The sequence below is a fragment of the Akebia trifoliata genome, chromosome 3 (assembly GCF_017979445.1).
Source record: "Akebia trifoliata isolate Shusen 1 chromosome 3, ASM1797944v1, whole genome shotgun sequence".
NCBI lineage: Eukaryota > Viridiplantae > Streptophyta > Magnoliopsida > Ranunculales > Lardizabalaceae > Akebia > Akebia trifoliata.
This window is the reverse complement of record NC_141377.1, coordinates 10,164,616-10,192,112: the sequence shown is the minus strand read 5'-3', so window position 1 is coordinate 10,192,112 and position 27,497 is coordinate 10,164,616. Positions and strand designations below refer to the sequence as shown.

General features: G+C 36.7%; 1 protein-coding gene and 1 non-coding gene across 2 annotated transcripts in view; both read right to left on the bottom strand.

Moving 5' to 3' along the window:
• Positions 1-24,343, bottom strand: part of LOC147405954 (DNA binding protein) — a 38,340-nt gene extending 13,997 nt beyond the window's left edge. Inside the window, exons 1-4 of the mRNA XM_086433850.1 lie at positions 24,138-24,343; positions 13,798-13,905; positions 13,577-13,711; positions 11,341-11,943 (exon numbers count right to left, since the gene is read on the bottom strand). Coding sequence (XP_086289976.1) covers positions 11,341-11,943; positions 13,577-13,711; positions 13,798-13,905; positions 24,138-24,239 — 948 coding nt within the window. The 5' untranslated portion in view covers positions 24,240-24,343. The remainder of the gene's footprint in view (positions 1-11,340; positions 11,944-13,576; positions 13,712-13,797; positions 13,906-24,137) is intronic.
• A 156-nt stretch (positions 24,344-24,499) lies between these two features.
• Positions 24,500-24,571, bottom strand: TRNAD-GUC (transfer RNA aspartic acid (anticodon GUC)). The gene has a single exon. It is a non-coding gene; the product is annotated as a tRNA-Asp (tRNA).
• Between the last annotated feature and the right edge of the window lie 2,926 nt (positions 24,572-27,497).

Here is a 27,497-nt window from a genome sequence, read left to right as displayed (position 1 = left end):
AAACAAATAACTACTATTGTGCTATGAGTTCAGCAGCAAAAACTGACCAGTTACTTGGACGAGCCTGAAATCTCACAGTAGTAAGGGTAATGAACAAGGAAAGATGAACTAACGTCTACTGAACCCCTACCTAAAATGTTGATGTTCCAGACTCCCACAAAGTTAATTTGAGACTGATCCAACAACAACAACAAAAAGTTACTGAGAAATTTTGGTTTGGGGTTTAATGTACTTCTGAAAATGTAATATCCAAGCTTTTACTATCCATATTATAATATGTATGTGTGTGTTGTTTCAAATTAACTTAATTATATCACATTGTGTGATGTATACCAAATAAGTAAAATAGATACTTGTTTATTATGCTAAAAAAAAAAAATCGAGAAGATTTTTGGTTGACTCACTTTTCACATTGATTGATGATGTGAAAGAAGTTTTCTCAGTGGTTGCTTAATTCTAAAATGGATTGATAAAGTTTCTTTTTCTTGGGGAGGTTTTCTCACAGGTTCACTGTTCTTTACTTGAATTGGTGGAGATGGTTGGTTCAGGTGAACGAACTCTACAAACAGATTTCTTCTCATTTTTTGGGCTAAGTCTCTCCTTTCGAGCATGTCACGAAGTAGTGGTTCAGGTATAAGTCAGCAAGGGAAAGTTTTGAAAAATTCAATAAAATCAGAAATTAATCAAAAAGAAGATCAGGAATAAATCAAGCTAGGGTTATGTAATTGTTTCTACTAATAAGTTTTTGCCAATCCAGAAGCCAAATGTGCTGAATGTGATTGGTCGGTGTGGCCACCGCATTTGATGCATCACGCTTGAGGTTGGCTATTAATTATGCTCAGCTAAATTCCTACCTTTTACCGTTTTGATCTCAACAATACCAAGTCATCAAAGCTATGGGCGGTTGTTGCTTCAAGAACAGCAACTAGGACTGTCGATGGGCTGGGCTTTGGCACAATCCAGTCTGTGCTCTCATGGACCAGGTTTGGGTAGTATATATAGGTCCATTAAGTTATCGGGCCAGGCTTGATTCAAGTTTAAGGCCTGCTTTGGGTTTGTGAGCTAGGCCTACTGGATGGCCCAGTTCGATTACGAATATATTATATATTTTATATGATGTATATAGAGATCTACATTTGAAAAGATGTTTGTGCACATCTTTTCTACCAAATAGGTCTTGGGGTCAAGTCTTTATATTTGAACTTTACAATTAAAAAACTAACATGCAGGCTTGGACTTCTTTTTTGGGGGTTATTTGGCTCGAATCACCCTAGCCCGACCATTAGATGAACCAGATTTGAGCTTGATTTTTAGATTTAAAAAGCCCGGTTCATTTAAACCTGGCCCAACCCATTGATAGCCCTAACAACAATTTTCCAAAAAGTAACCACAGGCAAACACATTCAATGTTTATAATGTTCAAAATATAAAAAGATGACAATCATGAGTTCAAGTTAGCATCAACCGATCAAAATCAATAAATTCAATGTCCCTCATTATCTAAAGATCCATCGGTAAAATGGTCACCACATCTTCATCAAGGTCATCCCCTCTTATTTTTCCATCAAGTTCATCTTTTGTTTTTTTTCTGATTTCATTGCAAAATTTGTAACTAATCATAAAGTTCACAATTTAATCGCAATTTTTCAATAAGGCGCAGGATTTGGGGACTATGTTTTTGAGAATCCACAATGGCTTTTTAAGCTACGAATGAGAAAACTAAATTTAGTATCTATAGTAGTTGAATTGAGAGAACTCTTAAAATTAAATTAATTACAAAGTCCTAATTAGGCTTTAAAGGTGATTACACAGTCTAATAAGTGGAAAAGACAAACAAAAACTAATAAAATAGAGTTATTCAACACTCACCCTCAAGTTGATGCCTGGATATCAGCAATGCCCAACTTAGACAAGACACCTTCAAAGGTGGCTTTGCCAACACCTTTAGCAAAAATATCGGCAAGTTGCTGAGATGTAGGAACAAAGGGAGGACAAATCTGCCCAGAAACAATCTTCTTTCTAATGAAATGTCGATCAACTTCGATATACTTCGTTATATCATGCTGAACCGGATTTGATGCTATGTTAATAGCTGATTTATTATCACAATATAGTGAAAATGGAGCCGTCAAGGGAAGACACAAATCAGCTAGTAAGGTCTTAAGCCACAACAACTAACACACTCTAAGTGTCATAGCTCTGTACGCTGACTCAGCACAGGACCGAGAAACCACATCCTGCTTCTTACTGCGCCAAGTTGCCACCAATTTTAGTATAGTACCCAAAAGTGGATCATCTATCAGTCACTAAACCAGCATAATCTGCATCAGTCCATGCCTCAACGCGAAGATGACCATGAATACTGAACAAAATACCTCGACCAGGATATCCCTTACGATATCTAAGAATACGATAGATATCAGTAAAATGAGATGTGCGAGGAGAGTATATAAACTGACTTACAACAGTATCAACATAGACAATGTCGAGACAAATCATAGACAAGTAGATCAATTTTCCCACAAGACGCTGATACTGGCCAATATCCGGCAAACAATCCCTCTCAGAATCAACCAACCTGTGATTCTGCTCAATAGGAGTATCGACGAGACGAGAACCAAGCTGACCGGAGTCATTGAGTAAATCAATTACATACTTACACGAAGAAATAAAGATACCAAAGTGGGACCGCGCAACCTCAAGACCCGAAAATAGCGAAGATATCCAAGGTCCTTAATCTCAAATTGATGTCCTAAGTGAGATTTTACCTCTGTAATACCGTCACAATCATCTCCAATAAGGACAATATCATCCATATAAACAATCAGAGCGACAATTTTGCCCTGCGAGTGATGCAGGAAAAGGGTATGATCAACAGAACTCTGATGGAAATCAAACCGATGCATTGTCTTGGTAAAGCGCTCAAACCATACGTGGGGAGACTGCTTCAATCCATAAAGAAAACGGCGAAGACGACAAACATGTCCAAAAGAAGCAGCTACAAGAAAACTAGGAGGTTAGACCATATAGACTTCTTCCAAAAGATCACCATTAAGAAATGCATTATTGACATCTACCTGAAAGAGAGGCTACCCTCTGATAGCAACAACAAAAAAGAGAACTCGAATAGTGGTCATCTTGGCAACAGGGGCAAATGTCTCCAGGTAATCAATACCATAAGTCTGAGCATAAACTTTGGCCACCAGACGGGCCTTATAACAAGTAATATGCTTAATGACGAACACCCAGTGGCATCCCACAGCCTTCCACCTAGTCGGAAGAGGAACTAGTTCCCAAGTCTGAATTTTTTTAAGAGTATTCAATTCATCAATTATAGTTGCTCGCCACTCAAGATGGGCATTAGCATCTGTAACAATATTAGGAAGAAAAACAGCGAAACAGAAGCAAGAAAACTCCGATAGGAGAATGAGAGAACGGAATCAGATACATAATTAGAAATGGGATAAGTATAAGTGCGTTTACTCTTACAAGTAGTGATAGAACAATCATCACAAGGGACAGTAGGAAGAGGAGTTGAAGGCGAGAAAATGAGTTGATCTGGCATAGAAGTGATGGTAGTATTGAGTGGTTGCCGAGAATAAACCTGCAATCAAGGAGGTAACGAATTGACAGGAGATGGAGAAGGAGGAACAGGCATGGAAAGAAGAAATAACAAGGGATAGGAGTCATCATCAAGGGAATCTAGAGGAAATCACTCAGACTGAATGCCAACTGACCTAGTGTAGTATATGGGATATGCTCAAAGAAAGATACATCCCAAAAAATGAAACACCTTCGAGATGAAGGATTATAACATTGGTATCCTTTCAGGGTAAAGGAATAACCCAAAAAAATACATTTTACAGCCTTAGGATCAAGTTTAGTGCAAGTTTGATCAATAATTTAAACAAAACAGACGCAGCCAAACACACACGGAGGAAATGGAAACAATGGATGATCCGGATGGAGCTGAAGGAAAAAAGTAGCAAACTGAAGAACCTTGGAGGGAGTCCGATTAATAAGATAAATAGCAATAAGAACTGCATTGGCCCAATAGGATTGTGGCACGGTCATGCCAATAAAGAGGGCACGGGCTAACTCCAGAATATGGCAATTTTTTCCTTTCTGATCGACCATTTTGCTAAAGAATCTTAACATTGGACATTTGATGCTCAATGCCAAATTCTAAACAAAGCTTCAATACCTCCCTATAGGTGTATTCGGTACCATGATCAGAACAGAAAGTTTTGACGGAACAACCAAACTAGGTATGAACCATAACAAGAAATTACTTGAAGATCCCATATACTTCACTCTCGTGTTTCATAAGATAGACCCAAGTAGTATGACTATGGTCATCGATGAACAAGACAAAATAACGATAACCAAAAGTGGATGTGATGGGGGAAAGACTTCACCCATCAAAGTGAATTAGGTCAAACAGAGCAAATGCAATAGTATTCATACAAATAGGATAATGAAAACGAACATGTTTAACTAATTGACAAATTTCACAAGAAAAATCAAGCGAATTAGTATTATTAAATAGAGCAAGGAACATGTGTTTCAAATATCCAAAGGAAATATGGCCTAAGCATAAGTGCCAACGCATTAAAAGTGCCTTATTAGATTGACTACTACTAAGCTAAGAAACAAAATGAGTGCTAGGTAAAACAGGTGCGTCTAAAAGATACAAGCCATTCACTTCACGTCAAATGCCAATCATTATCTTCGACTCCAAATCATGAAAAACACAATGAGAGGGATAAAAGATTACACTGCAATTCAAATGTTTGGTAATGCTACAAATAGAGATAAGATTAGTAGTAAATTGAGGAACATGCAGTGTATTAGTTAAGGATAAAGAAGGTATAACAGAAAAATAACATTGACCAGTGATAGTAGATAAAGAACTATCAACAAAGTAAACCTTGTGATGACCAGAACAAACACCTATAGGTTTTGAACAGGGAGGACGTATCGGTCATGTTATCTGAAGCACCAGAATCAATAATCCATGGTGAGGAAGTGGTGGAAACACTATATGCAGATGCAAAGGTAGCTGAGTGAGCAAAAGTATAGATCGACTGACATGAAGTCTCCATCTAATTGAAGAATTGCATGAACTTGTCAAGCTTAGCCTGGGACAGATACCAAATCCGATGAGGTAGTAGCTGAAGGGAGTGCCTGATCAGTAGTCAACTGAGAGACCACATCAGCTGAGGATCATTGAGACAATTGACGTTGTTGATTAAGACAACCATAAAGCGCATAGCAACAGGCCTTCACGTGACCCAACTTTCCACAATGATCACACTTATGTTGCTGACGTGTAGGCAGAGATCTACTAGGAGGCTGTGGAGAAGGTATGCGAGCAAGCATAACAAAGTGGTCTCTAGAAGAGTAGGGTAAGACACAACTGCACGACAACTCTCATAAGCCAAAACATAAGAATACACAATCTGTAGGGACGAAAAGGGATCTATACCTAATAAATAAACTCTCGCATACTCAAACTCATCTCGGAGACCAAACTGAAAGACTCAATTATTATCCAAAATCGACGCATATAATACCTCATCAAGAGGGTCCTTCCAAGCATAAGACGAGGAATGGAAGGTCAACTCTTCCTATCAAACACGTAGCTGTGATATATAGGTGGTAACTGAAGAATCACCTTGCGAAAGGCGGGAAATCTCACGCTCGAAGTTAAAGATCCGAACATTGCTTTGCCGTTGCGAGTAGATACTCTTTACGAAATCTCATATTTGGTTTGCGTCTTGGAGAACATAAAACCAATCGTAATGTGTGATTGCATAAATGTAACTAGCTAAGAACGGACTAGAGTCATTAGCAAACCATTGGGGGTAAGTAGTGTCAATCGATACAGGTTGTTCGTCCGCTCCTATGAGGTAACCAATCTTTCTTTTTCTACCAATAAACATTTCAACCGATTGTGCCCAAAGAAGATAATTAGGACCATCTAATTTCAAGGTGGTGGATGCCTGAAAAGTCGATCAAATGAGAGGGAAGACTGCCCGATCCATCACTATTACTAGTAATCGAGGAAGAAAACGTCTCGAAGGCCATCAAAGAGTCGATGTGCTTTGGTTTGAAGAGAGTTCAAATAAAAAAACTGATCGCAATACCCTAAAGGTGGTAATACACGATCGTAAGAGGCGTGGAAAGTAATCAAACACTATTGTAGGTGATCAGAACAGTTATTAACTCAATCGTAGGGCACCAAGGTGCAGTTTTACCACTACCGTAAGCTTCAAACAGCAACTTGTTGTTGTAACCTTCAAACAACAACACTGCTATGAGCACAACCCCCAAACAACACAATTATTGTGATCACAGCCCCCAAACAACACTATTGTTGTGATTGCAACCCCCAAACAACAACTTGTTGTGATCGCAAGTCAGGAGAAAAAAAAAGTAGTACCTGCCTCAATTTTTTAGCAAACAGCCAAGGAGTTGTTGTGACAAGTCTCTGCGGATAGTCCAAGGGCCATCGTTTGGCCTAAAACCCCCATAGGGGTGATGTTTTAATCTAAGATGAGAGGTGTTGAAGATGGATTTAAGAAAGGACGGAGACGATGGGATTTGTAGCAAAAAGGAAAGGGGGACGATGGAGGTAGGCTCTGATACCAAGTTGAATTGAGAGAACTCTTAAAAATAAATTAATTACAAATCCCTAATTAAGTTTTAAAGGTGATTACATAATCTAATAAGTGAAAAAAACTAAAAAAGACAAAAGACATAAAAAAAACTAATAAAATAGAGTTATTCAACAATAATCTTGATATAACATAAGATAAATATAAGAAGGAATAAAAAGAGATAGGTGAAGAAGAAGAGATGTCATCCAACCCAAGAAAGCACCTAATGGTTATTGACCACAAAGGTTGCGTCAACCAAGTCTTATTCTAGAAAGGGATCCTCCCAAAGGCCGCAACCCCTAAAAGAGCATCTCTAGGCTCCAACTCTATGATGCCTAAAATGGTACTTGAAATCATTCTTTGAACTGACACCACTTCTAATCCATCCATACTAAAGGGATCGAATTCCAATTAAAGAATTATAAGGTACAAGAAAATCAAACAACTCTCTATCTCATTTTAGTCTATTAATATTTCTTAATTTGTGATTAAGAGGCATTGTGTATTAGAGAAATTTTGTTACAGATTATCTTAATTGTTAGTGCAAACTTTAAGAGAACAAGGCCATTCTGAACAAAATGGGCTTTGCTGTTTCTCAAGACAAATTCGTCATAATGCCATTGCATCTTCGCCTTTTGTTATGTTTTGTAATACCTCAAATTCTAATTAGTATCTCGAGAAAATAAAATAGTGAAATTTGGAGAAATTCTAACAGAAGGACTTAAGGTAAAATACTCAGATTTTGTTCTGTCCATCTTTAACGAAATTTGACATTGTTATTGGATTCAAAATGATCGAAAAACATACTTTACCCTGTAAGCACGTTCGAATTCGAGTTCGGACAGAAAAATTACAAAATCCTCGAATTTCACTTTAGATATTTACCAAATAGGTAAACAACACTTTAGAGATATAATTTGAGGAATCTGATCATACCATTAGATTCATATCGAAAAATAACCCAAAATAGAGTATAAAATTATCTAAATCGGCATTTAGGAAAAACAATTCCCGAAATGACACTTACGTCCCACTTAAGTTACAAATATCTGAATTCTATTAGAAAAATCTGATTTTTTCTTATTCTCCCTCCAAACAAAACTCATTCCTTATCCCTCAAAATTTGCAACTCAAATCTACGCCAAACTAGAACGATTCAAGCTTTGCCGCAAGAAGGAAAGTCGTGCAAGTTGTCAAGGACTACGCGTGGACGCAAAGAAATTCGATTTTCATAGGAAGAAAAATTTGGAGATTGGCCGGAGACGATCTTAAACTCCGTTCAACCATCGAATATAGCTCGAAGTAAGTTGCCTTCCCTTCTACCTTCTAGTTATGCAATAATTTTATAAAAAATCCATGTGATCTTCGATAAATCGATTGTTTCATTACATTTATATATATTTGAATGTATTGGATCATGTTTGCATGGTTATTTTTTATTTATCTTAATTCATTTGATTTATTTTATGTATTTTATGTATTTTATGAGTGGTATAATGTTTGGGGCAAGTTTCAATGGATTTCGAGAGAAAATTTTCGCGACCGAAAATTTTTATTGTTTTGGCCTTCAAGCTTGCTGAATTTTTTCTTCAGCTTTGTTTCCTACTTAACATATATACTATTTTCCCACATTTATTTCATTAAAAACATTTAAGTAAATGTCCTCTTTATTTTTTTCTTTCCATTTGGAAACTTTGAAAATGATTTTGAGATCCAATTCTCATCAGATCAAAATGTAATTTTTGATTTCAAGAACAAAACGTAAAAATTTGACGTTCTTGACCAATTTTCAAAACACGATATCTTAAGCGTTCCTTTGAATTAAGTAGTAAAAATTATATGGTGTTTCTCATGTTGTTGAGGGCTTTCACGTACAAAAACTAATTTTCAATTTCGACAACTTTGAAAAGTCACTTTTTCCAACACTTAGCCAAATTTTAACGATTTTTCCAACTTCCACATCTTATGGTTTTAACGCATTTTCCAAGTCTTTCTACTCAACCAAAATCATCGAATGAAATTGGTTGATGTTCTATGGATGTCGAAAGATTTTAAAAGAGAAAATACTTTGATAGATACGTAGAAAGTTAGACGATGGATTGATCGATTGATTGATGGATGGATAGAGAGAACGTATGTTCTTGACTGATTGATGGGACAGTGCCTTCAGTTCTACGTAAGGGTCATGCCACGTAAGACATAATAGATAGATTGATAGATGAAAATGACAGATGGATGTCACTGGAGGACACTACCAAACCTTGTGTGTATTTTCGATAAAAAGAAACGATATACTATATACAAAACAAACTGATTTGTTTACCAGAAAAGAGTCGTGAAAAACCTACAAAGAATGATGCGTTGTTGTGTATCTGGAAACGGCAAGTCAATCTAGGATAGCGTTACATGTCATATGCTCTTCGATAGTATGGGATACCTTAGAGTATATTACAGCTTATGAGATCTGGGAATTTCTCCTACTTATTTCCTAGGGAACATTGTATGTAAAGGCAGTCTCTGTATAGTGTAGAGGTAGGCGAGGTTCACATGCATTGCCTCTTGATAGGCTTCGACACGAGGGGTCTCCTGGACTAGTTAGTGATCACTGTTAGTCTGTAGTCGTCAAACGGTCGACCTGACCGTTAGTTGAACTTAGTATTGGGTTCTTAGTCAACGGCCAGTCTGAGCCGAATAAATGGTCATCCAACTGTGGTATGCTAGACCGACCATAAAATCAGATTATAACGATGGGATTCCACTTCGGATTGGAAGTCTAGAATAACGAATTGCCATAACCGAGGCGGTTATATCAGCGTGTTCCTCTGCTCTCTTATCGATTACACCGCCGTGTTCTTATTATGTATCTTTTCCTTATTTTGTAATGTTTGATAGATGTTTTTATTTGAAAGATGCATAGGTTACTTTAAATGATAGATTGAAATTATTATAACTGTTTATTGAGTATGCTTAAACATTTATCATATGTTACATTATAAAAAACTTGCATTATTTAACTGTTCAAATGATTACTCGTGCATGTATGACTCGCTGTTAGAACAGTGTTCATCCTACTGAGTAACATTCCCCCGTTACTCACCATATCCTTCCCCTTACAGATTATTCAACTATTGAGGAGCCGTTCTTTGAAGAGGTCCCTGAGGAGGACCAGATTGATGTCTTACCACCACCGCGTCTTTGAGGATTAGTAGAGGATCCTAACGATTTTTGCTTGTAGATAAGAACTATATTAGTTTAGAAATTTTTGAAATCTAATGTATTATGAGATTGAGGATTTTGATGATATCAGTGTTTGGCGGTTGTTTCCGTTTACTCTAGACTCTTGTTTAGATGTTAGTCATATGTTTATTTCGCTGCGTATATTTTCTTTTCCATAAGTATTATTGCTTGTGAATGTTCTATCAGGTTGTGTGATTGGTTACCTCACACCTCGATATTTTGACTGATAAATCATAAGGATTCGTGTTGGGATTTCGGGGCGTGACATGTTTATTCCCTGTATTTTGTTGGTGGAATTATATTGGTAGAATGGACCTATATTACTTGGTTTTCTCCCTTTGAATTTGGGTTCATGGTTCACACTCTAGAACGAACCCAACTCATAGGAGTTGGCAAAAATGATTCATTTCTTGGTTCACTTAGCTTTGCTAGTTCAGTTCCTAGTTTATGCAAGTTACAAGTACAACTCTATATATATTCTGAAGAAGGAAGATGAGGCATAATTGAATTTCTCAAAAGAAAATACGTTGTATTTGCATTGTTTGGCTCATCCTTGGTGACAAAATTCATGGCACCAGAATAGTTGGGAAATAAGTGCAAAACCACCTCCACCTCTCTCTCTCTCTCTTAGGTAGTATTCTTCTATCAATCCCCACCCCCACTTAGTACATAAGACCTAAGGGGCTAAGTCCTGAATCGCAAGCGCTGAGGCCTGAAGCCTAAGCTAGAAGGACTGAATCCTAAACTATAGGCCGAAGCTATCCAGAGAAGCTAGTTTTGCCTAAGCCAGAGTAAAATGCGCTTGAAGCCATAAGTTTTCCACTGGCAATCCCTAATCCCTGTCTAAGTACCAGAAAAGGACTAGGCCTATACTCAACCTACTATTAAACATACCGTGAATTGATTCGCAGTTAGGTCTAGAAGGAATGACTCTAGTAACACATGAATGGACTATATACCAAGAGCGATTCAGCAAGTCCAGCTCGTTTTAGGGTTACTAAAAGGAAGATTAGTGCTTTTTAGAGGATGTGAGACACAAGATTGTAACCATGCTTCATAGAAATAGTGGGGACTCATCAATACTTGTGGACGTAGGCAATCTTGCTGGACCATTTAAATGTTGTGTCATTCTCTCTTTATTTTTTTATTTGAGTTTTTAGATTGCTAACGTTGCTTCTCACACCCAATTTTCTACACTTTCCAATAGAGTGGAAGAGTCTATTGTCTATATGATAGTAATGATCCACGTGTCTCTGAGCAATTCCTACATTCTCATCAATTTCCCTTATAAATAACCCCTTTCCAATAGTTTTTATAGTTAACAATATAGCAGCACATGAGCTTATCTAGAAACGACAAGCAGATGAAAGCTGAAATTATTCAACATACACATGACATGGCCAGATTCTATATGAGAATACTAATATGAATCAATGCTTACATGTTTCTCCTGTTTGGAAAGATTGTTGGCTACAGAAGAGAATCCAAAATCTTCAGCAGCAGTAAGTTTGTGCTCTTGTAAAAAGACAGCATCCTCCCTAAGAGAATCGGCAAACTTCGGAGATTCTAAAAGTGAACCATCATTGACTGAAAATGGATCATTTCCCCCGTCAACAAAATTAGACACGTTTCCAGTTATTGACATAGCTCCAGTAGCCTTATGTTCTTGGCAGTCATCATCTGAAGTGGAGGAAGTAGAACACTTTTTATCACTAGGACACCTCTGATTCTCTGTTCTAATAATAGCAACCTCGGGATCATTTGACAGATCTTGAGTTTGGAGTCTTTTAGCTCCAACCCCAGTTACTGCATTTATAGTCGTAAATTTGTGCTTCCTACTTCTTTTCCTCGTGCTCTGCAGCTTTACCAAGTATGGCAATAAATCAGGATGGGCACATGGATCCGGGGTTTGTGCTTCAGTCTCTGGTCTGGAAGCCCCATCACAGAAACTGGAGGCTAACAAACTCTGCTCCCCCGTTCCATTAACATTCGCCGCCAGCTCACGAAGCAGCCGCTGGACAAGTGGGTTTCTGAACCCAAAAAGCTGCATGTCACAGTGAGAAGAAACTACAAATTAGCACACTGATAGGAAGAGATACCCATTATGCTTCCCTCCGTATTTAAAAAAAATATTACAGTAGGATAAGGTAGTGAAAAGTGGGACATTAGAAGTAACTAACTAGTTCTCTCACCAAAAGAAATCCGGGAATGTTAAACTCATGCATAATATAAGAGGGAAAAAAAAGTTAAATAAATAAGATGCTTCAAACAGACCAATAGCATTAGATAGATTGAAAATGTACCAAGTATCAACAAGCTCAAGTTCATTTGAAAGATCTCTAACAAAATTTATTGTTAAATATGCCCTTCACAACAAAACATCTCATTGGTATGTTTTAAATGATCTTCATTTTATATTTCAACAGTCTCCAGCTGTTATGCAAATGACTAAATAAAGATAATCCCACAAAGGTGAGATGCTAATCTTATGATACCATAACAAAAGTTTAACAAGCTCAAGAAGTATTCCTCCGTTGCTTTGTTGTTCTACACCCAAATATTAAGGGTCAGACATACAACACAACTAAAGTGCAACTCTCCAAAAGAGAGATTGTATTATTCTTTGAAGGTGGCCTCCACAGGAGACACCATTCCCAATCGAAATCTTCAGCCACCTCACTTGGGAAAAATATAACGCCCTTAGCCCACAAGTCGAAGGTTCAGGTGATAACATCCGCACTAATTAGAATATTTCTTGCAACGCCCAATTCTTGACGTCATTTCAACCATCTCTTCCATGTTCCCACTCCAAAATACTCGCCTACAACTCTTGAAGCTTAGCAAATAAGTATCTTTTGTTCATAAAATTTTCACATTGGAAAAAAAAAACCCATAAAACATTTGAATATATATTTTGGAGAAAGAAAAAGTCCCTATTGGTAACCATGGCTCTAATGCGTATCAGTATCAACTGAGATAGATACAAAACTGTTGAGTTTAGTCCCACATCGGACACAAATTGCCTTGTCACTCTCCTTATAAACTCCTTGGCCTCTCCACTCATAGCCAATTGGTTTTGAATTGGACCCCCAAATTTATCATGGTATCAGAACGGGCCTTTCTTTCCTCTATGTCACCTAGTTCATATCTCCACGTGCTTTGGCCCAGTCAGGCCCACACGTGCGGGACGTGTTGAGTTTAGTCCCACATCGGACACAAATTGCCTTGTCTCTCTCCTTATAAACTCTTGGGCCTCTCCACTCATAGCCAATTGGTTTTGAATTGGACCCCCAAATTTATCAAAAACATCAACCCTGAAACACTCATCAGAATGGAGGAATAACAATCCAAAATTAAACACGGGAAAAGAATAAGAAAGACGAAAAGATTAATGTAGCATTTTCTTCTTCAAAATCCCAACAAAAAACTAGAATCTTGTAATGCAAAATTTGAATTTTGAATAGTGATCATTACAGACCAAATCATCAAAATCCTTCACTTGATCATAAACATTTGGATCGAAAAGAGACCTACTCAAAAATCTTTATCCAAGTAACAAAACTAGTTTCTTAATATAATATTTACAACACTGAGGGAGGCGCCAGCATAAAAAAATAATGTCAGGAAGACCATTAGAATGCTATTGTAAAAAATTTGAGTCGTGCACTAATACTCACCTCCACCCCATCGATCTTGCAAGAAAACCTCTTCCCATGCCCCAACTTTACTCGAGGGCCACCTTTCTTCTGGAAGCGCTCCCAAGTAATATCTGGAGTCTGCCCGGTGCATGACTGTCCATCAGTAGAAGTGATCTGCACATAAAACGCTAGAATTTTGTTATAAATTGTTTTTATGTATAAAAATTAACTGAAAAAACACTACCATTCTTGATACGCACCTCAAACAAAGGTCCTTTTAGACCTTCACGAATTTCCATCTTGTATGTGATACCAATGTGAGTTCGAACAGCATGATAACCAATTGGGTAAGGGTAGCGATCTTTACCCTACAAGACATTGAATTCATCTGTCATATAATTGAAAATTAACTTCATGAATGATCTATTATGTGCGTGAAAATATCTCAGTCACACGAATGCAAACCACATGCTAGCCACATTGCTAAATCTTTGGAGAAGTTTTAAGAGTAATGGAAGTTTTTTGAATCAAATCAAATTTTGTTTTGATTAAGTTGTTATTTAGTAGGAAAATGCACTAGTAATTAGAAGGTGGTTTTCTAACGTTTGGGAAGTGGTTTTTTTAACGTTACATTACCATTGTAGAATTCTTATAAAAAGGAACTCAGTGTTGAATGAGAGAATAAGTGTAATCCCCTAAAATTCTATTACATATCTAGGAATAAATTTTATGGAATTTGTTAATTATTAATCATAATTGTGATGGGATAGTTTTTTTTAGTCAATCATGTATTGTTAGTTGGTTTAAAACTGTCGAGAAACATAGTTTTGCGTGAGTTTGATTTGATGATTTAAATTAGTTGATCCAAAATGATATTTTAGAAGAATATTTATGAATATAAAGAGCTAATTCATAGTTATTTCTGTTAAACCTATTGAGAGAAGTCAACTCTTAAAGTTGTTTGTCTCTTAACTTTTAATTTAGGTGTTAATCTCATTAGGAAGTGAAAGTGAATAAAAAGCTGGACTAGTTGAATAAAGATTCAGAACGTCAAGGTCTGATGTTAAGAATTGAATCCAATGAGGTAGGGAACTTCCAATTTCTTAATTGTAGTCATAGATTTGTTTAAAAAAATGTTTTTGTTTCAAAGTAAATTAGTTATTTCAAAATCTATGTTCAATATATGTATTTTGCAAAAAAAAATTCATGCATGTTAAATTATAATTTTGATATATCGATGTTGTATTTATCTTATAGTAGATTTTGTTGATGCACCAAAACAATCTTGTAAGATGTTTTAATTGGAAGTGTTTTTTTTTAAACATTGGTTTTGAATATAAAATAAATAAACAATAATATTTCTTATTTGAGTAGGAGAATCATTTTATGAAAAAAAAAAAATTGATATTTGATGTTCGAGAATTTCAATGTGATTTCAAAAAAATTTGTTTTATTCATTTTGTAAAGGAAAACTCAAGTTTTGGATTGATAAAAAAAAGATTTTCAAAAGAGATTATACTTCCTTTATAATAAGTCACATTGAAGATGTGATAACATGTGATGTTATTGAGAATGTGATTCTCAATTTAGTGTATATGTAGAGTGAATACCTAGTGGTGAGATGTTTCGGCATACGTCGTGTAAGTCACGAATGCTTTGATCAGAGAATTGCGTAAAACACGAAAAAAAAAAGAGTGGAAATGCTTCGGCTCATCGTCGTGTAAGACATGAGGGAAAAGAAAGAATGAAATGAAATGAAATGAAAATAAAAAAAGAAAAGATAGAAGGTGTATTTATGTTGAGTGATAGACTGGGTATTCAACTCACATACTTGGCTGTTTTTTTTTTTTTTTCATATTTTTGAAAAATAGAAAAGTTTCACATTTTGAAAAAAAAAATGAAAATATTTTTCTTATATATTATTTTAATGATCTATTAAAAAGATTGTGAAAGCCTACAAAGAATAACCTGTTGTGTCACTTCCGGAGAGACACGTTATTTTAGGATAATAGTAGCAATGTCTGATTTCTTATGTAGTATGGGATTCATAAGAACTTAACATTATAATAGGAATCCGAGAATTTTCTTTCAATCTTTAATAGAGAACAAGATGTAAAGATAGTTGTATAAATTATAAAATTTTACTGAGGATCACAAGCACGCCAGATTGACATAGACGAAGATGACTAGTCAATGATCATTAATAATCTAAAATAATCAGGAAAGAATGACCCACTTATTTGACCCATTTCTTAAGGCCTTAGTTAAGTCACCCAAGTATGGCAAAGGTTGGCCATAAAATCAAGAACTAACGGTGAAGTTCCACACCGGTGAAATATTGGATCAATCGTATCTTGACTGAGATGTTCACATCAGTTGTGACCCTCAACTCTTTATTATAGTACTCTGTCATTGTATGTTATATTATGGGTTAATGTTGTATATTTCATATTTCAAGCTTATGAAAATATTTTATTTCACAGTTATTGAAATCTTTTAGACGCATTTTTGTTTCAATAAACCTGCATTATTTACAGATGAATTTGTGTGATTAATCTGCATATTAGGAGTATGATTTAGAAATATATGTTTCTTACTGAGTAACTCCCCTGTTACCCACCCTACCAATCCTCTCAGTTTCAAAAAGTTCCAGTGATCGATGATCAGCTATATGATTGTTGCAATTTGAGATCAGTAGATTTGTGTGTTGTGAGCTTCAGTAGATAGTAGGTTAGCTTATGTTGTGAGTGCAGGTTAGTATATTATTGGCAATATGTGACTATTGCCTTCTGTTATACATAAATAAAGTGGGTTGTGAGATAGGATTGTCATTTTGTTTATGTATCGCATAACTATATGCTTCCGCTGCTATATATGATATCATTGTTTGAAATTATAGAGTTATATGTGTTTATCACTGTATGGGAAATATCTCACACCTCGTGATTCTAACACTTAATGATGGGAATGCGTGTTAGGATTTTGGGGTGTGACAATAAGAATTTGATTTATTTTAAAACTCTTTGGAGGACAGTTTACCTCGAAGAAAACCTTGGCTATCCTTTCTTTTGTTTATTGCGTAATCTCTCTTATCTTGTTCTTGTTCTTCAATTACCCATCAAAATAGCTATAATAAAAAAAAAAAGGGAGAGGAAGGGGTCGTGGAACCGTGCCTACAATAGAGGTACATAACATTCTGGTATCAGAGACAGGCATGGAGGAGCAACGGATTGAGTAACTAGAGACAGAAATGGGTTCCTTGGCTGTGGGCCAAGAAAGAATACTTAAGGAAATGCATTAAATGTTCTTTGTAATGAATGCTAGATTCGAACAAGTGACAATCAATCGAACCCAAAAACAGGGTAGGTGTTCCTACAACCAAAATAAGAATGGTGTAGGACGATTCAATGAGATTTCAAGGCTAATTCGGACTGGTTTAGCCAACATGTTTCAGCCCAAGCTTGTTAAGTTGACTTTCCACGTTACAATGGAGAAGACTCGACAAACTAGATTTGTCGTGCGGTTCAATTTTTTCGAATTCCAGAAGGAGACCTAGTTCCCTTGGCTTCCTTCTATTTGGAGGGAGATTCCCAACTCGGGTATCAATTATTGAAGGAGGAGGGACAACCCATCTCATGGGATGAATTTCAAGAAGGGTTTCACGATCAATATGGACCCACTCAATTTGAGGATTTTTTGGGGACCTCACCAAGCTTAAACAAGCGGGGACGATTCAAGATTATCAAAATCAATTTCAAAGGTTGCTCACTCATGTGGGGAAGTTAACATCGGCACAACAAGTGGGTAGTTCCATTAATGTCCTTAGAGAAGTTCTTTGAGCTGACGTCCAAGCTTCAAGGCCCACTACTCTTTCCATAGATGTGGGTTTGGCTAAACTATATGAAGCAAGGAAACTAGCACAACTCAAGTAGCACCTCCTGACGTGAGAAGAGCCAACCCCACTCCAATTCCTTTATCTACTCACACCACTAGTCCAGTGATCAAAAGGCTTAACCCTGAAGAAATCAAGGAAAGATGTAACAAGGGTTTGTGCTTCAATTATGACGAGAAATTTGGACCTAGCCATTGATGTAAGAAACTCTTTTATCTTGAAGGTGTTGGCCCGAGGAAGATGAAAGAGATCATACCCTCGATGATGAAGCTATTGGGACCAACATGGAGGTAGATGAAACGAAATTGAGATTTCACTACACATCATCTCTAGGGTACAAGCCCCCGCAAACGATGCTATTAGAGGAAATATGAAACGAAAAGGTGTTACAATTTTGGTGGACAATGGTAGCACACACAACTTCTTGAGCAATAAAATAGCTAAAAAGGGTGGTTGCACCTTAGTAATGAGGGACACTTGAGGACGCAACGGCCAATGGAGAAAAATTGTCCGCTTCTGGGAGGTGCAAAGGGGTGTGCAAGTTGTTTCAAGGGGTGGTCCCTATCGTTGTAGATCTTTACCTTCTACCATTAGAATGATGTATTGTTGTCCTTGGGGTCCAATGTTTTAGAACACTTGGACCAATAATATGGGACTTCTCAAAGCTACAAATTGTTGAAGTATGGCTCAAAACAATTAGGCCTAGTCTAAGTAAGTGTGTTTTTGGGTCGGTCCAAGGTAATCTAGGTTGAGCTTGTAACTTATGTAAGTGGCCCACTTTGTGGTGCTTCTAAAAAGAGGGCTTTATTTTCTTTTGTTGCAACTCTAAGTCTAAGTCTTTTTCAAAAGAGAGAAAACCAAAAGAGAAGATGTTGAGAGGTTTGGGAAGATTGAGATCTAAAAGAAGGTGAAGCTAAGTGATAGAGGTGTTTCCTAGTATTGATTTGCCCCGTTTCCTTCATAATGAAATCGAGCTCCAACACTCATGCCTCCATGGACATAGCCTTTGGGTGAACCACATAAAATCTCGTGTTGTGGGTATTGTGTTCTTACTTTTTCTTTGTGTGGTTGTTTATCTTTTTTGCATTTAATACTATTAGTTAGGTTTGTCCTTCATTGCCATTATCAAACAAGGTCTTGGAAGGTGTGGCATACAAGGTGTTTGGTGAAATACCCAATTGTGTTTTATCAAATTACTAAGTGAGCTTCACAAAGGTGTTTCACATTAGAAGCAAAGAAATGTCATTACAAGGTACGTCTACTCCTGAAGATAAGGTTGATGATGATATGGGAATCAACCAAAAAACAAGGAAGATGAAGCAAGGAGTTTTCTTTTTTCTTTTTTCTTTTTTTATCAATAATGAAATTTATTGATAAAGTGATTGAGAAGACCAACTAAAATTAAAATTTACAAATTACAACTACAGAATCAAGATAAAGAAATAAAACAGATCCAATCCCATCTCGCCACTAAATCATCGAAAAAAAACTCCCTAAATTCATTAAACACCTTGCACCAAAAGAAAATGTAAGCAAGGATCGTCAAATTCACCAGTGATGCATTGCTTCCTTTATCTTCAAAACACCTACAATTTTGTTCCTTCCAAATACTCAAACAAATAGTGAACGGCACCAAGCTCCAAAGCACTTTCTTACCATCTAAGAAAGCACTACACTACTCCTACCAAGCATGGAACAAAGACAAGACAATCATAAGAAAATGAAGAACTCGGAATGCCAAGAAGCAAGGAGTTATATTGCCATTATATTCTCTCTCCATGAAGAACTCACAATGCCAAGTGTTCAATTCCCAAATCGACTCCAATACATTTTGAAGACATACAAGGATGTGTTTGAAGAGCCCAAGGGTTTGCCACCCCCTGGGTCACATGACCATAAGATACCATTAATTCAAAGAGGTGGACCTATATGTGTAAGGTTGTACAGGTATCCTCAGTTTCAAAAGATCGAGATTGAACGCATAGTCTCTAACCTACTTTCATTTGGTGTGATTCGTCCAAGTAATAGTCCTTATTCATCACCCATCTTGCGAGTTAAGCATGATGGGTCATGGATCGAGGTTATGCCTTGACTACAAAGCATTAAATCAAATCACCAATGAGGATAAATTTCCTATTCTGGTGATTGATGAACTACTTGATGAGTTATATGGAGCATACTTCTTGTCTAAGCTCGATCTACAGTCTGGGTGCCATCAAATACGCATGCATCCAAATGATGTTCCCAAAACCACTTTTAGGACTCATCAAGGGCATTATGACTTTATGGTAGTGTCGTTTGGCCTTACAAATGCTTCATCAACCTTTCAATCACTCATTAACAAAGTCTTCAAAGAGCACCTATGTGAGTTTATTTTGGTTTTCTTTGATGACATCTTAATTACAGTCAAAATTTGGAAGACCATTTATATCATGTGTAGGTTACTTTATCTATTTTAAGAGCTCACAAGTTGTTTGTGAGGATGAAAAAGTGTCAATTCGGCCAAACCCAAGTTAAATATCTTCGTTATGTCATCTCTAAGGAACGAGTTGTTGTAGATCCTAACAAGGTGTCAACCATGATTGAATGGCCCAAACCCACTACTTTTAAAACTCTACATGGCTTTTTTTTGTTGACTAGGTACTACGAAAAATTTATTCAAGGTTATGGAAAGATAGTTGGTCCGCTTATATCCATGTTAAAGAAAGACTCTTTCTTTGGACGATGGAAGCGGAGAAGGCTTTTGAACAATTAAACAATGCCATGACGTTAATGTGATGCATCAGGTTCAAGTATTGGGGCGGTGCTAATGCAAGACAATCGTCCAATTGCATTGTATAGCCAAGCATTGCGGGGGAAGAATTTAACCTTGTCTACATATGAAAAGGAAACCTTGGCTCTAGTTTTAGCAATACAAAAATGGACCATATATTTTGGGCCGACAGTTCATAGTAAGGACGGACCAATGTAACTTGAAGTATTTATGGGGGCAGAAAATTACCATTGTGCCCTAACAAAGTTGGATCACCATGTTAATGGGTCATGATTTCACCATCGAATACAAACAAGGACGGGAGAATATAGTAGTTGATGCATTATCAAAGCGAGGAGAATGTCAAGAGATAGTAGCAATTTCCCAACTGGTAGCCACATGGTTTGAACCAATCAAAGAAGACGTCCAAACACATCCACAACTCCAACAATTAGTCCAACTATGTCAAAAAGGAGAAGATGTTGGGCAATAGGCCTATTAGGAAGGCATTCTATTTTACAAGGATCATATATATCTAAGGGAAGATTCTCTTCTTATCTCTACTATTATCCAAGAAATTCACTCAAGTACTCATGAGGGGCTACCATAAGACATTACATCAAGTTTGTTCGATTTTTTATTGGATGGGGATGAGGCATCAAATCAAGGAGTTAATAAACAATGCGACACATGTAAATGTCGCAAATCTGAAAATACCACTCCAACTAGACTATTTCAACCATTACTTGTACCCATACAAATTTGGGTCAATATCTCAATGGACTTCATTGAGGGGTTGCCAAGTTATCCACCATCTATGTTTTAGTAGACAAGTTATCCAAATATGCCTATTTTATTTCAATTTCCCAGCTATACATTGCTTGTTCTTTGATAAAGTTTTCAAATTGCATGTGATGCCACAATCAATCACCTGTGATCATGATCCTACGTTTACCAGTGCATTTTGGAAGGAGATATTCTGATTGAATGGAACCCATTTAAATTTCAGTTCTTCATACCAACCTCAACCCAATGGGAAAATAGAGGTAACCAAACGAACAGTGGAAATGTACTTACAATGTTTCACAAGCTCCAAGCCCAAAAAGTGGGCTAGGTGGTTTCATGGGCCGAATTTTGCTATAACACCAGCCTTCACTCTTCCACAAGAAAGACCTCATTCGAGATGGTTTATGGTCTAGTTCCACCAACTCTGTTATCCTATGTGTTAGGCACAACCAAGATGGACGCAGTGGACAAAGAATTTAAAGAGAGAGAGACCAAGTTTTTGCAGAACTACGAGACCAATTAAAGGAATCTCAGTCTCGTATGAAGGTGTTTGATTTACACCATAAGGATAGAGAGTTTGAGGAAGGTGATTAGGTTTGGGTCTAATTGAGACTCCAACCTTCTCGACAAATTTCTCTATCACTAAGAAAAATGCTCAAGCCTTCACCCAAATTTTATGGATCATTTCAAATAATCCAAAAGATTTGACCGGTTGCCTACAAATTGGAGCTCCCGGTTGAGTCCCGTATCCACCCCGGTCTTTCACATCTCAGCTCTTAAGAAGAAAATTGGAGCAAAGGTCTTAGTCATGCCCAGTCGTCCCTCCCAGAGGCACATGATAACCATAACTCTTTAATTCCATTCCCACTGGCTGTTTTAGTCCGTCGGATGAGAAAGGGGCGTGTTGAAATACTAATCCATTAGCAAGGATTGTCCCCAGCATAAGCGACTTGGGAGGTTCTAGAAGATATAAAGCAACGATTTACTGAGATAGCCCTTGAGGACAAGGGAAAATTTAGAGGGGGGAGTTGTGTGCGTGAGAATATCTCACAGTCTTGTGAATGCAAGCCACATGTTAGCCACGTTGCCAAATCTTTGGAGAAGTTTTAGGAATAATGGAAGTATATTGAGTCAAGTCAAATTTTGTTTTAATCAAGTTGTTATTTAGCAGAAAAGTGTGCTAGTTATTAGGAGACACAATTTTATTATTATTGCTTGCTTCATAATAAAATCAATCAACCTATATATAGATGATCCAACACAAGTACGAGGCAATTTTGGCTACAATTATAAAATAGAATAATCTTAATTTAACTCTAAAACCTAATTAGACTCATACTAAATACCTAAGAAACTTAAAATGGAAACTCTCAAAAATAATACTAAATCTAATTAGAAAACTAAAATAAGGGTCCTAACATCCCCTCCCCCTTCAATACTACTTGTCCTCAAATTAGAAAATTTTCAATAACAACATTGTCCTTAAGTGTGTCTGCATGATTCTTAGTGGAAGAAATATCAGCATACAAAAGAAGTAGCTGGGATTTCTTGTAACAGTGACCAAGTTTCAATTGAAACAAAAACCACTGGCTCATTGATCCGCTTGCTCTGTCGGGGAAAGTTGTTGAATAAGAGGAAGCCCAAGAGGAATTGGCCCAAGTAATGATATTATAGGCTCAAGAGGTGTTGGTCTAGTAAAAGCAAGAAGAAAGGTTGGACAATTAGAGTTCACTCGAGAGGCCGACTTCATCGTCGCCATAGCTATAGCTTCGTCCTGTAATTCATCATTGGAAACCTTGATTTGGATGGTGTATCTCCGGATGCGGCCCAGGTGCTATCAGTGCCAATTGCTCCAAGCATTCCCATATTCGACTCAACATGTCTGACAATGCCTTAATTCGAGACTGGTTTAATGTCTTGGAAATTTCTTCAACTCGTTGGGTGAGAGATAGAATTTCAACTTCTAGCTCCTTAACCATCATAGTGAAGACCAAGAAAGGTACTCTGATATCAGGTGTTAGAGATCTTAGATCAAGAAGAAGAAGATTAAGAAGAAAAAGAGAGATTAAAAAGAAGAAGAAGAATTTATTGTGAGGATGGGAGACACTAATTAATTATTATTACTTGCTTCTTCTTCTTTTTTTTGATAAGTAAAAAGAAAAAAAAAAATTTTGATAAGTGTTTTTATTACTTGCTTCTTAATAAGATCAATCTACCTATATGTATAGATGATCCAACACATTACTTGCCAACCTTGGCTACTACTCTAAAATAGAATAATCCTAATTTAACACTGAAACCTATTTAGACTCATACTAAACACCTAATAAAGTTAAAATAGAAACTCTATAAAATAATACTAACTCGAATTAGAAAATTAATATAACTAGGAAACTAATAAGTGTCCTAACAGAACTCAGAGTTGAATGAGAGAATAAGAATTTGATTTATGTTAAAACTCTTTGGAGCAAACTTTATGAGGAATTTAAGGGGGTCTTCTTTGAAAATTTCGTTGTGAGATGGGATAGGGTTTGCTCTCTATCGAGAGAGTAATTTGTACCTGTTTTCGTTTGTTGTATGCTTTTTCTTTTCCCCTGTTTCTTTTGTTTTGGGTTGGTCCCCTCAACCCCCCTTGTTTCTTCTTTCAATAAATTATCTTTACCGATTAAAAAAAAAAAAAAACTCTTTGGAGGACAGTTTCCCTCAAAGAAAACCTCAGTTATCCTTTGTTTTTTTCTTCTTTTGTCTCTTGTGTAATCTCTCCTGTCTTGTTCTTTCTCAGTAATTACCCATCAAAATAGCTAAAAAAGGGAGAGGAAGGGGTCGTGACAGCAAAGGTACACAACAGTATGGGTCGCGACAGTATCTATTTTTCTCAACCAAAACACACGAGATTTTAAACCTTGAATAAACCTAAATAACTATTAGGTTTATGATTCAAATAAGATTATTAGTTTCAATCTCAGATTATTTCAAAATCATAAAACCTAAAACCATCAATCATAAAAGACCGCTCTTGCCGAAGCATTAAGATCCTGTAGTGGATCAGAAGTTTTGCGCCAAAAACAGAAATGTTTGTGATTCGAAAAGAGTACTATAAGTTTCAATCTCAGATTATTTCCAAATTCAGATCTAAAATTGAAGAAAGAAAAAGTTGAAACAGATCATACCCTAGAGCTGCTCCAGTACTTCTTCTCCCAAGATCCATTGTACAGATTTCCAATGGAAATTATTTCCAATCCGTCCAATGTATCTCCGTTACGGTTCTCCATTGAAGGGAACGATCGCTAGATCGAAATCTGGTTAGAAAGGAACGAAACCAAAACCTTTACACAGAGAGAGAGAGAGAGAGAGAGAGGGTTTTGAAGGCGGGAAAGAAAAACCACAAAAGGCTTGTTTCTCTATGTTTTCCCCCGCCAAAAGCTATTAAAATGATGATGCTGACGTGTATTTTATATTTGGACAATAATAACCTCATATCCATAAAAACAAAAATAAAGCGCCACGTGGATAAATAAAAACTCGGTAAAGACGCCGTTGCCGGGGATCGAACCCGGGTCACCCGCGTGACAGGCGGGAATACTCACCACTATACTACAACGACTTGGTTTGATATGAGCATGGAAAATGTAATTATTTGATAAAAGTTTTAGAGAGATTATAATTAACTCAAAAACTCATGAAACAACTTTATTAAAGATAACCATTGTTGGTACCCTAATTACATAAAATAAGTTAATGGTTGAAAATAAGTAAAAGCTAAGGTGCCAATAGAAGAAACTCTCACTCTTTAATTTTTCTTTTAGATTTCTATTTGTTAGATCAAACGTTTGTAATATTTGTGTAAACACCTCAATTTGAACGGGCCAATACTCGAAATGGCCCAAAAATACAGATTTTTCAAATAAATGGGCTAACGGGCCTCAAGGGCCCAAGTCATTGAAAAGTAACATTTTAATCGAACCAAGGCCCCTAAGACCTCCTAATGATTTGGGAGGCCCGCCAAGAAGACTCGGCCTACCCTACGCTTTCCCAATATTCATCGCTCCGCTTCCAAAATCAAAAACGCCAAATTTTCGATAAAGTTCACCAACGGGCCTAAAAAACCCGATTTATCAACACGTGGCATCTTTGATCAAACCAATGATTTCAAAAATCACAAAAAAATAAATAAAGTTAAAAAACGAGGCTTCGGATGCCTACCACACCTATCCCTTCACCGCTCCATCTCCGAATTCGAAAAAAGACCTAAGCCCACCTAAGGCTCATAAACCCTCAATTCTTCAAAATCCATTTTCCTCATCTTAACCCTAACCTAAACATAATCCTACACCACCTAAAATCTAAAACCAACCTACACCCTCAAAATCCATTCCAAAATAACCCTCAACCAATCCCTAAAATCCAAAATCATTTCTAAAACCCAAGCCCAACACTACAAAGCCCACAAATCATTAACCACATCCAATTCATTATCCAAACCACAATCCTAACCCATAAACCACAACTCACATCAACCAATCACTCTTTTATCATCAAAAGATGACACATGTCATCACCCCATTTCACCTCCCTCACCCAACTACCTACCCCATTAATTTTCTTTAAATCTCATCTACCCACACATCAACCCATCACCTTTTCTCTCAAATCAAACACATCTACCCACACTCCTAACCTATACCTCCCCCTAATCTACTCTCATCATTCCCTACAAAACCCACATCTACAACTTAAACCTACACCCATCCTCTCAAGTCAAACACTCAACCTCTCCCATCAACCCTTCATCTCCACCCATTTTGACACATGGCATCATCTCCCTCACCTTCCCAAAATATCATCAACCACCCTCTTAAATCCTCCACTCTCTTAAACCAAACACCACTTAATCACAACCACCAATTAATTACCTCCTTACACAATCTCATCTTCTCAACCACTCTCATCAATTCTCTTCCATTTAACACTCAACACAAATGGATTGAAAGATCCAACCCATTTAACCTCTCTTCCCTAAATACCCTCCTATCTCTCCCAAATTACACCCACTCCTCTCTCAAACTCATAACCATTCTATCATTTTTCTTCACTTCACCCCATTATACCCCTAAAATAACTCATCAACATCTATAAATATCATCATCCTCTTCCCAAAAAAGCCCCGAACTTTTCACTACAAAAATTATCCCCCCAACTCTTACTACTAACCACTATTACCTATTCTCTCTCACCAATCCTCCCTTACTAACTCTACACCAAGTCTTACAAAAAAATAAAAAAACAAAAAAATCCATCTTATCTCCTTATCTTTTCTCCAATCTCATACTAATCCTCTACAAAAACAATCATATCTTTTTACATCACTAAGGACTCAAGAAACTTTAAGAAAAAGAAGAAGACAAGGAGATTGAAGATACAAGGTGGGTTCAAAGTGCACTCCCCCCCTCTCTCTCTATCCTCTCCTCCTCCCTCTTCTATCACCCGTCTCCCTTTCATTTTATTTTTTATGATGAATGGACCCCAAGGCTAAAGGTCTATAAGGGTCATTTCCATCAATGGAATGACCCTATTATCAAGCCGAAAATGAACCCCTATCTAGGGTACAAATGCACTCAATGGCACATTATTTTTCACATCTTTTTAAATAAAAAAAATGACCAAGTTTCTTTGAGGTTACCACCATTTGACGAGGAGAAAAGGGTGCCTAACACCTTCCATTTTCTCCAACCGAGCCGCTTACCCAAATCTCAAGGGTTGATTTATCCTTATCCATCGTGAGTCACTACGAGCCCAAAATGGTAATTTTTCAAAATGTACATCGGATGACCATTCACACTCACTTACAACATGAATGGTGGCGACTCCAAACCATCATAGATGTCGTCGTCGTAATGACGAAATCACGTGTCTACAACTTGACGACTCCACTGGGGAATAAAAGCTCTACCTTCGTGTCAACTCGGTCATTTTGAAAAAAAAGAAAGGTTTCAAATTTTTTTTATTTGCAAGCTAACATTACTTGTTGTATTTGTTGTATTTATTTTTTAGGTAGGTTTCTTTTTATTTATTTACTCACTTGAAAAAAAAACAAAAAAAAATCTGATTTTTACTTTATTTATTCGATTATATGTCCTTTTAAGCATGCATATCATCAAAAAAATGAAAAAAAAAATTTCTTTTTTGGCTCAAGCCAAAAACCAGAGGCAATGTACCTCAAAATAGGTATAAAAAAATAAAAAAATTAAAAAAAAGTCGTTTTTCTTTTTTTTTGGCCAAATGGACAGTCGAACTTAAACTGATTGTAACTTTCTAATCTGATCTCCGATTAGCTATTAGTACATATCGATTTGGGGTAGAACAAAATTTTCTTCCAAATGTAACAAAGTCAATAACATTTTGGCAAGTCAGAATCAATTTTTGAGCTTGTTTACTATCGTTTACGATAGCATTTCTGTTTAACGTCTCGTTAGGATACAAAATGAGTAGGAAAAAAGAGCATAAAAAAAATAAAAATAAAAAAATTTGGC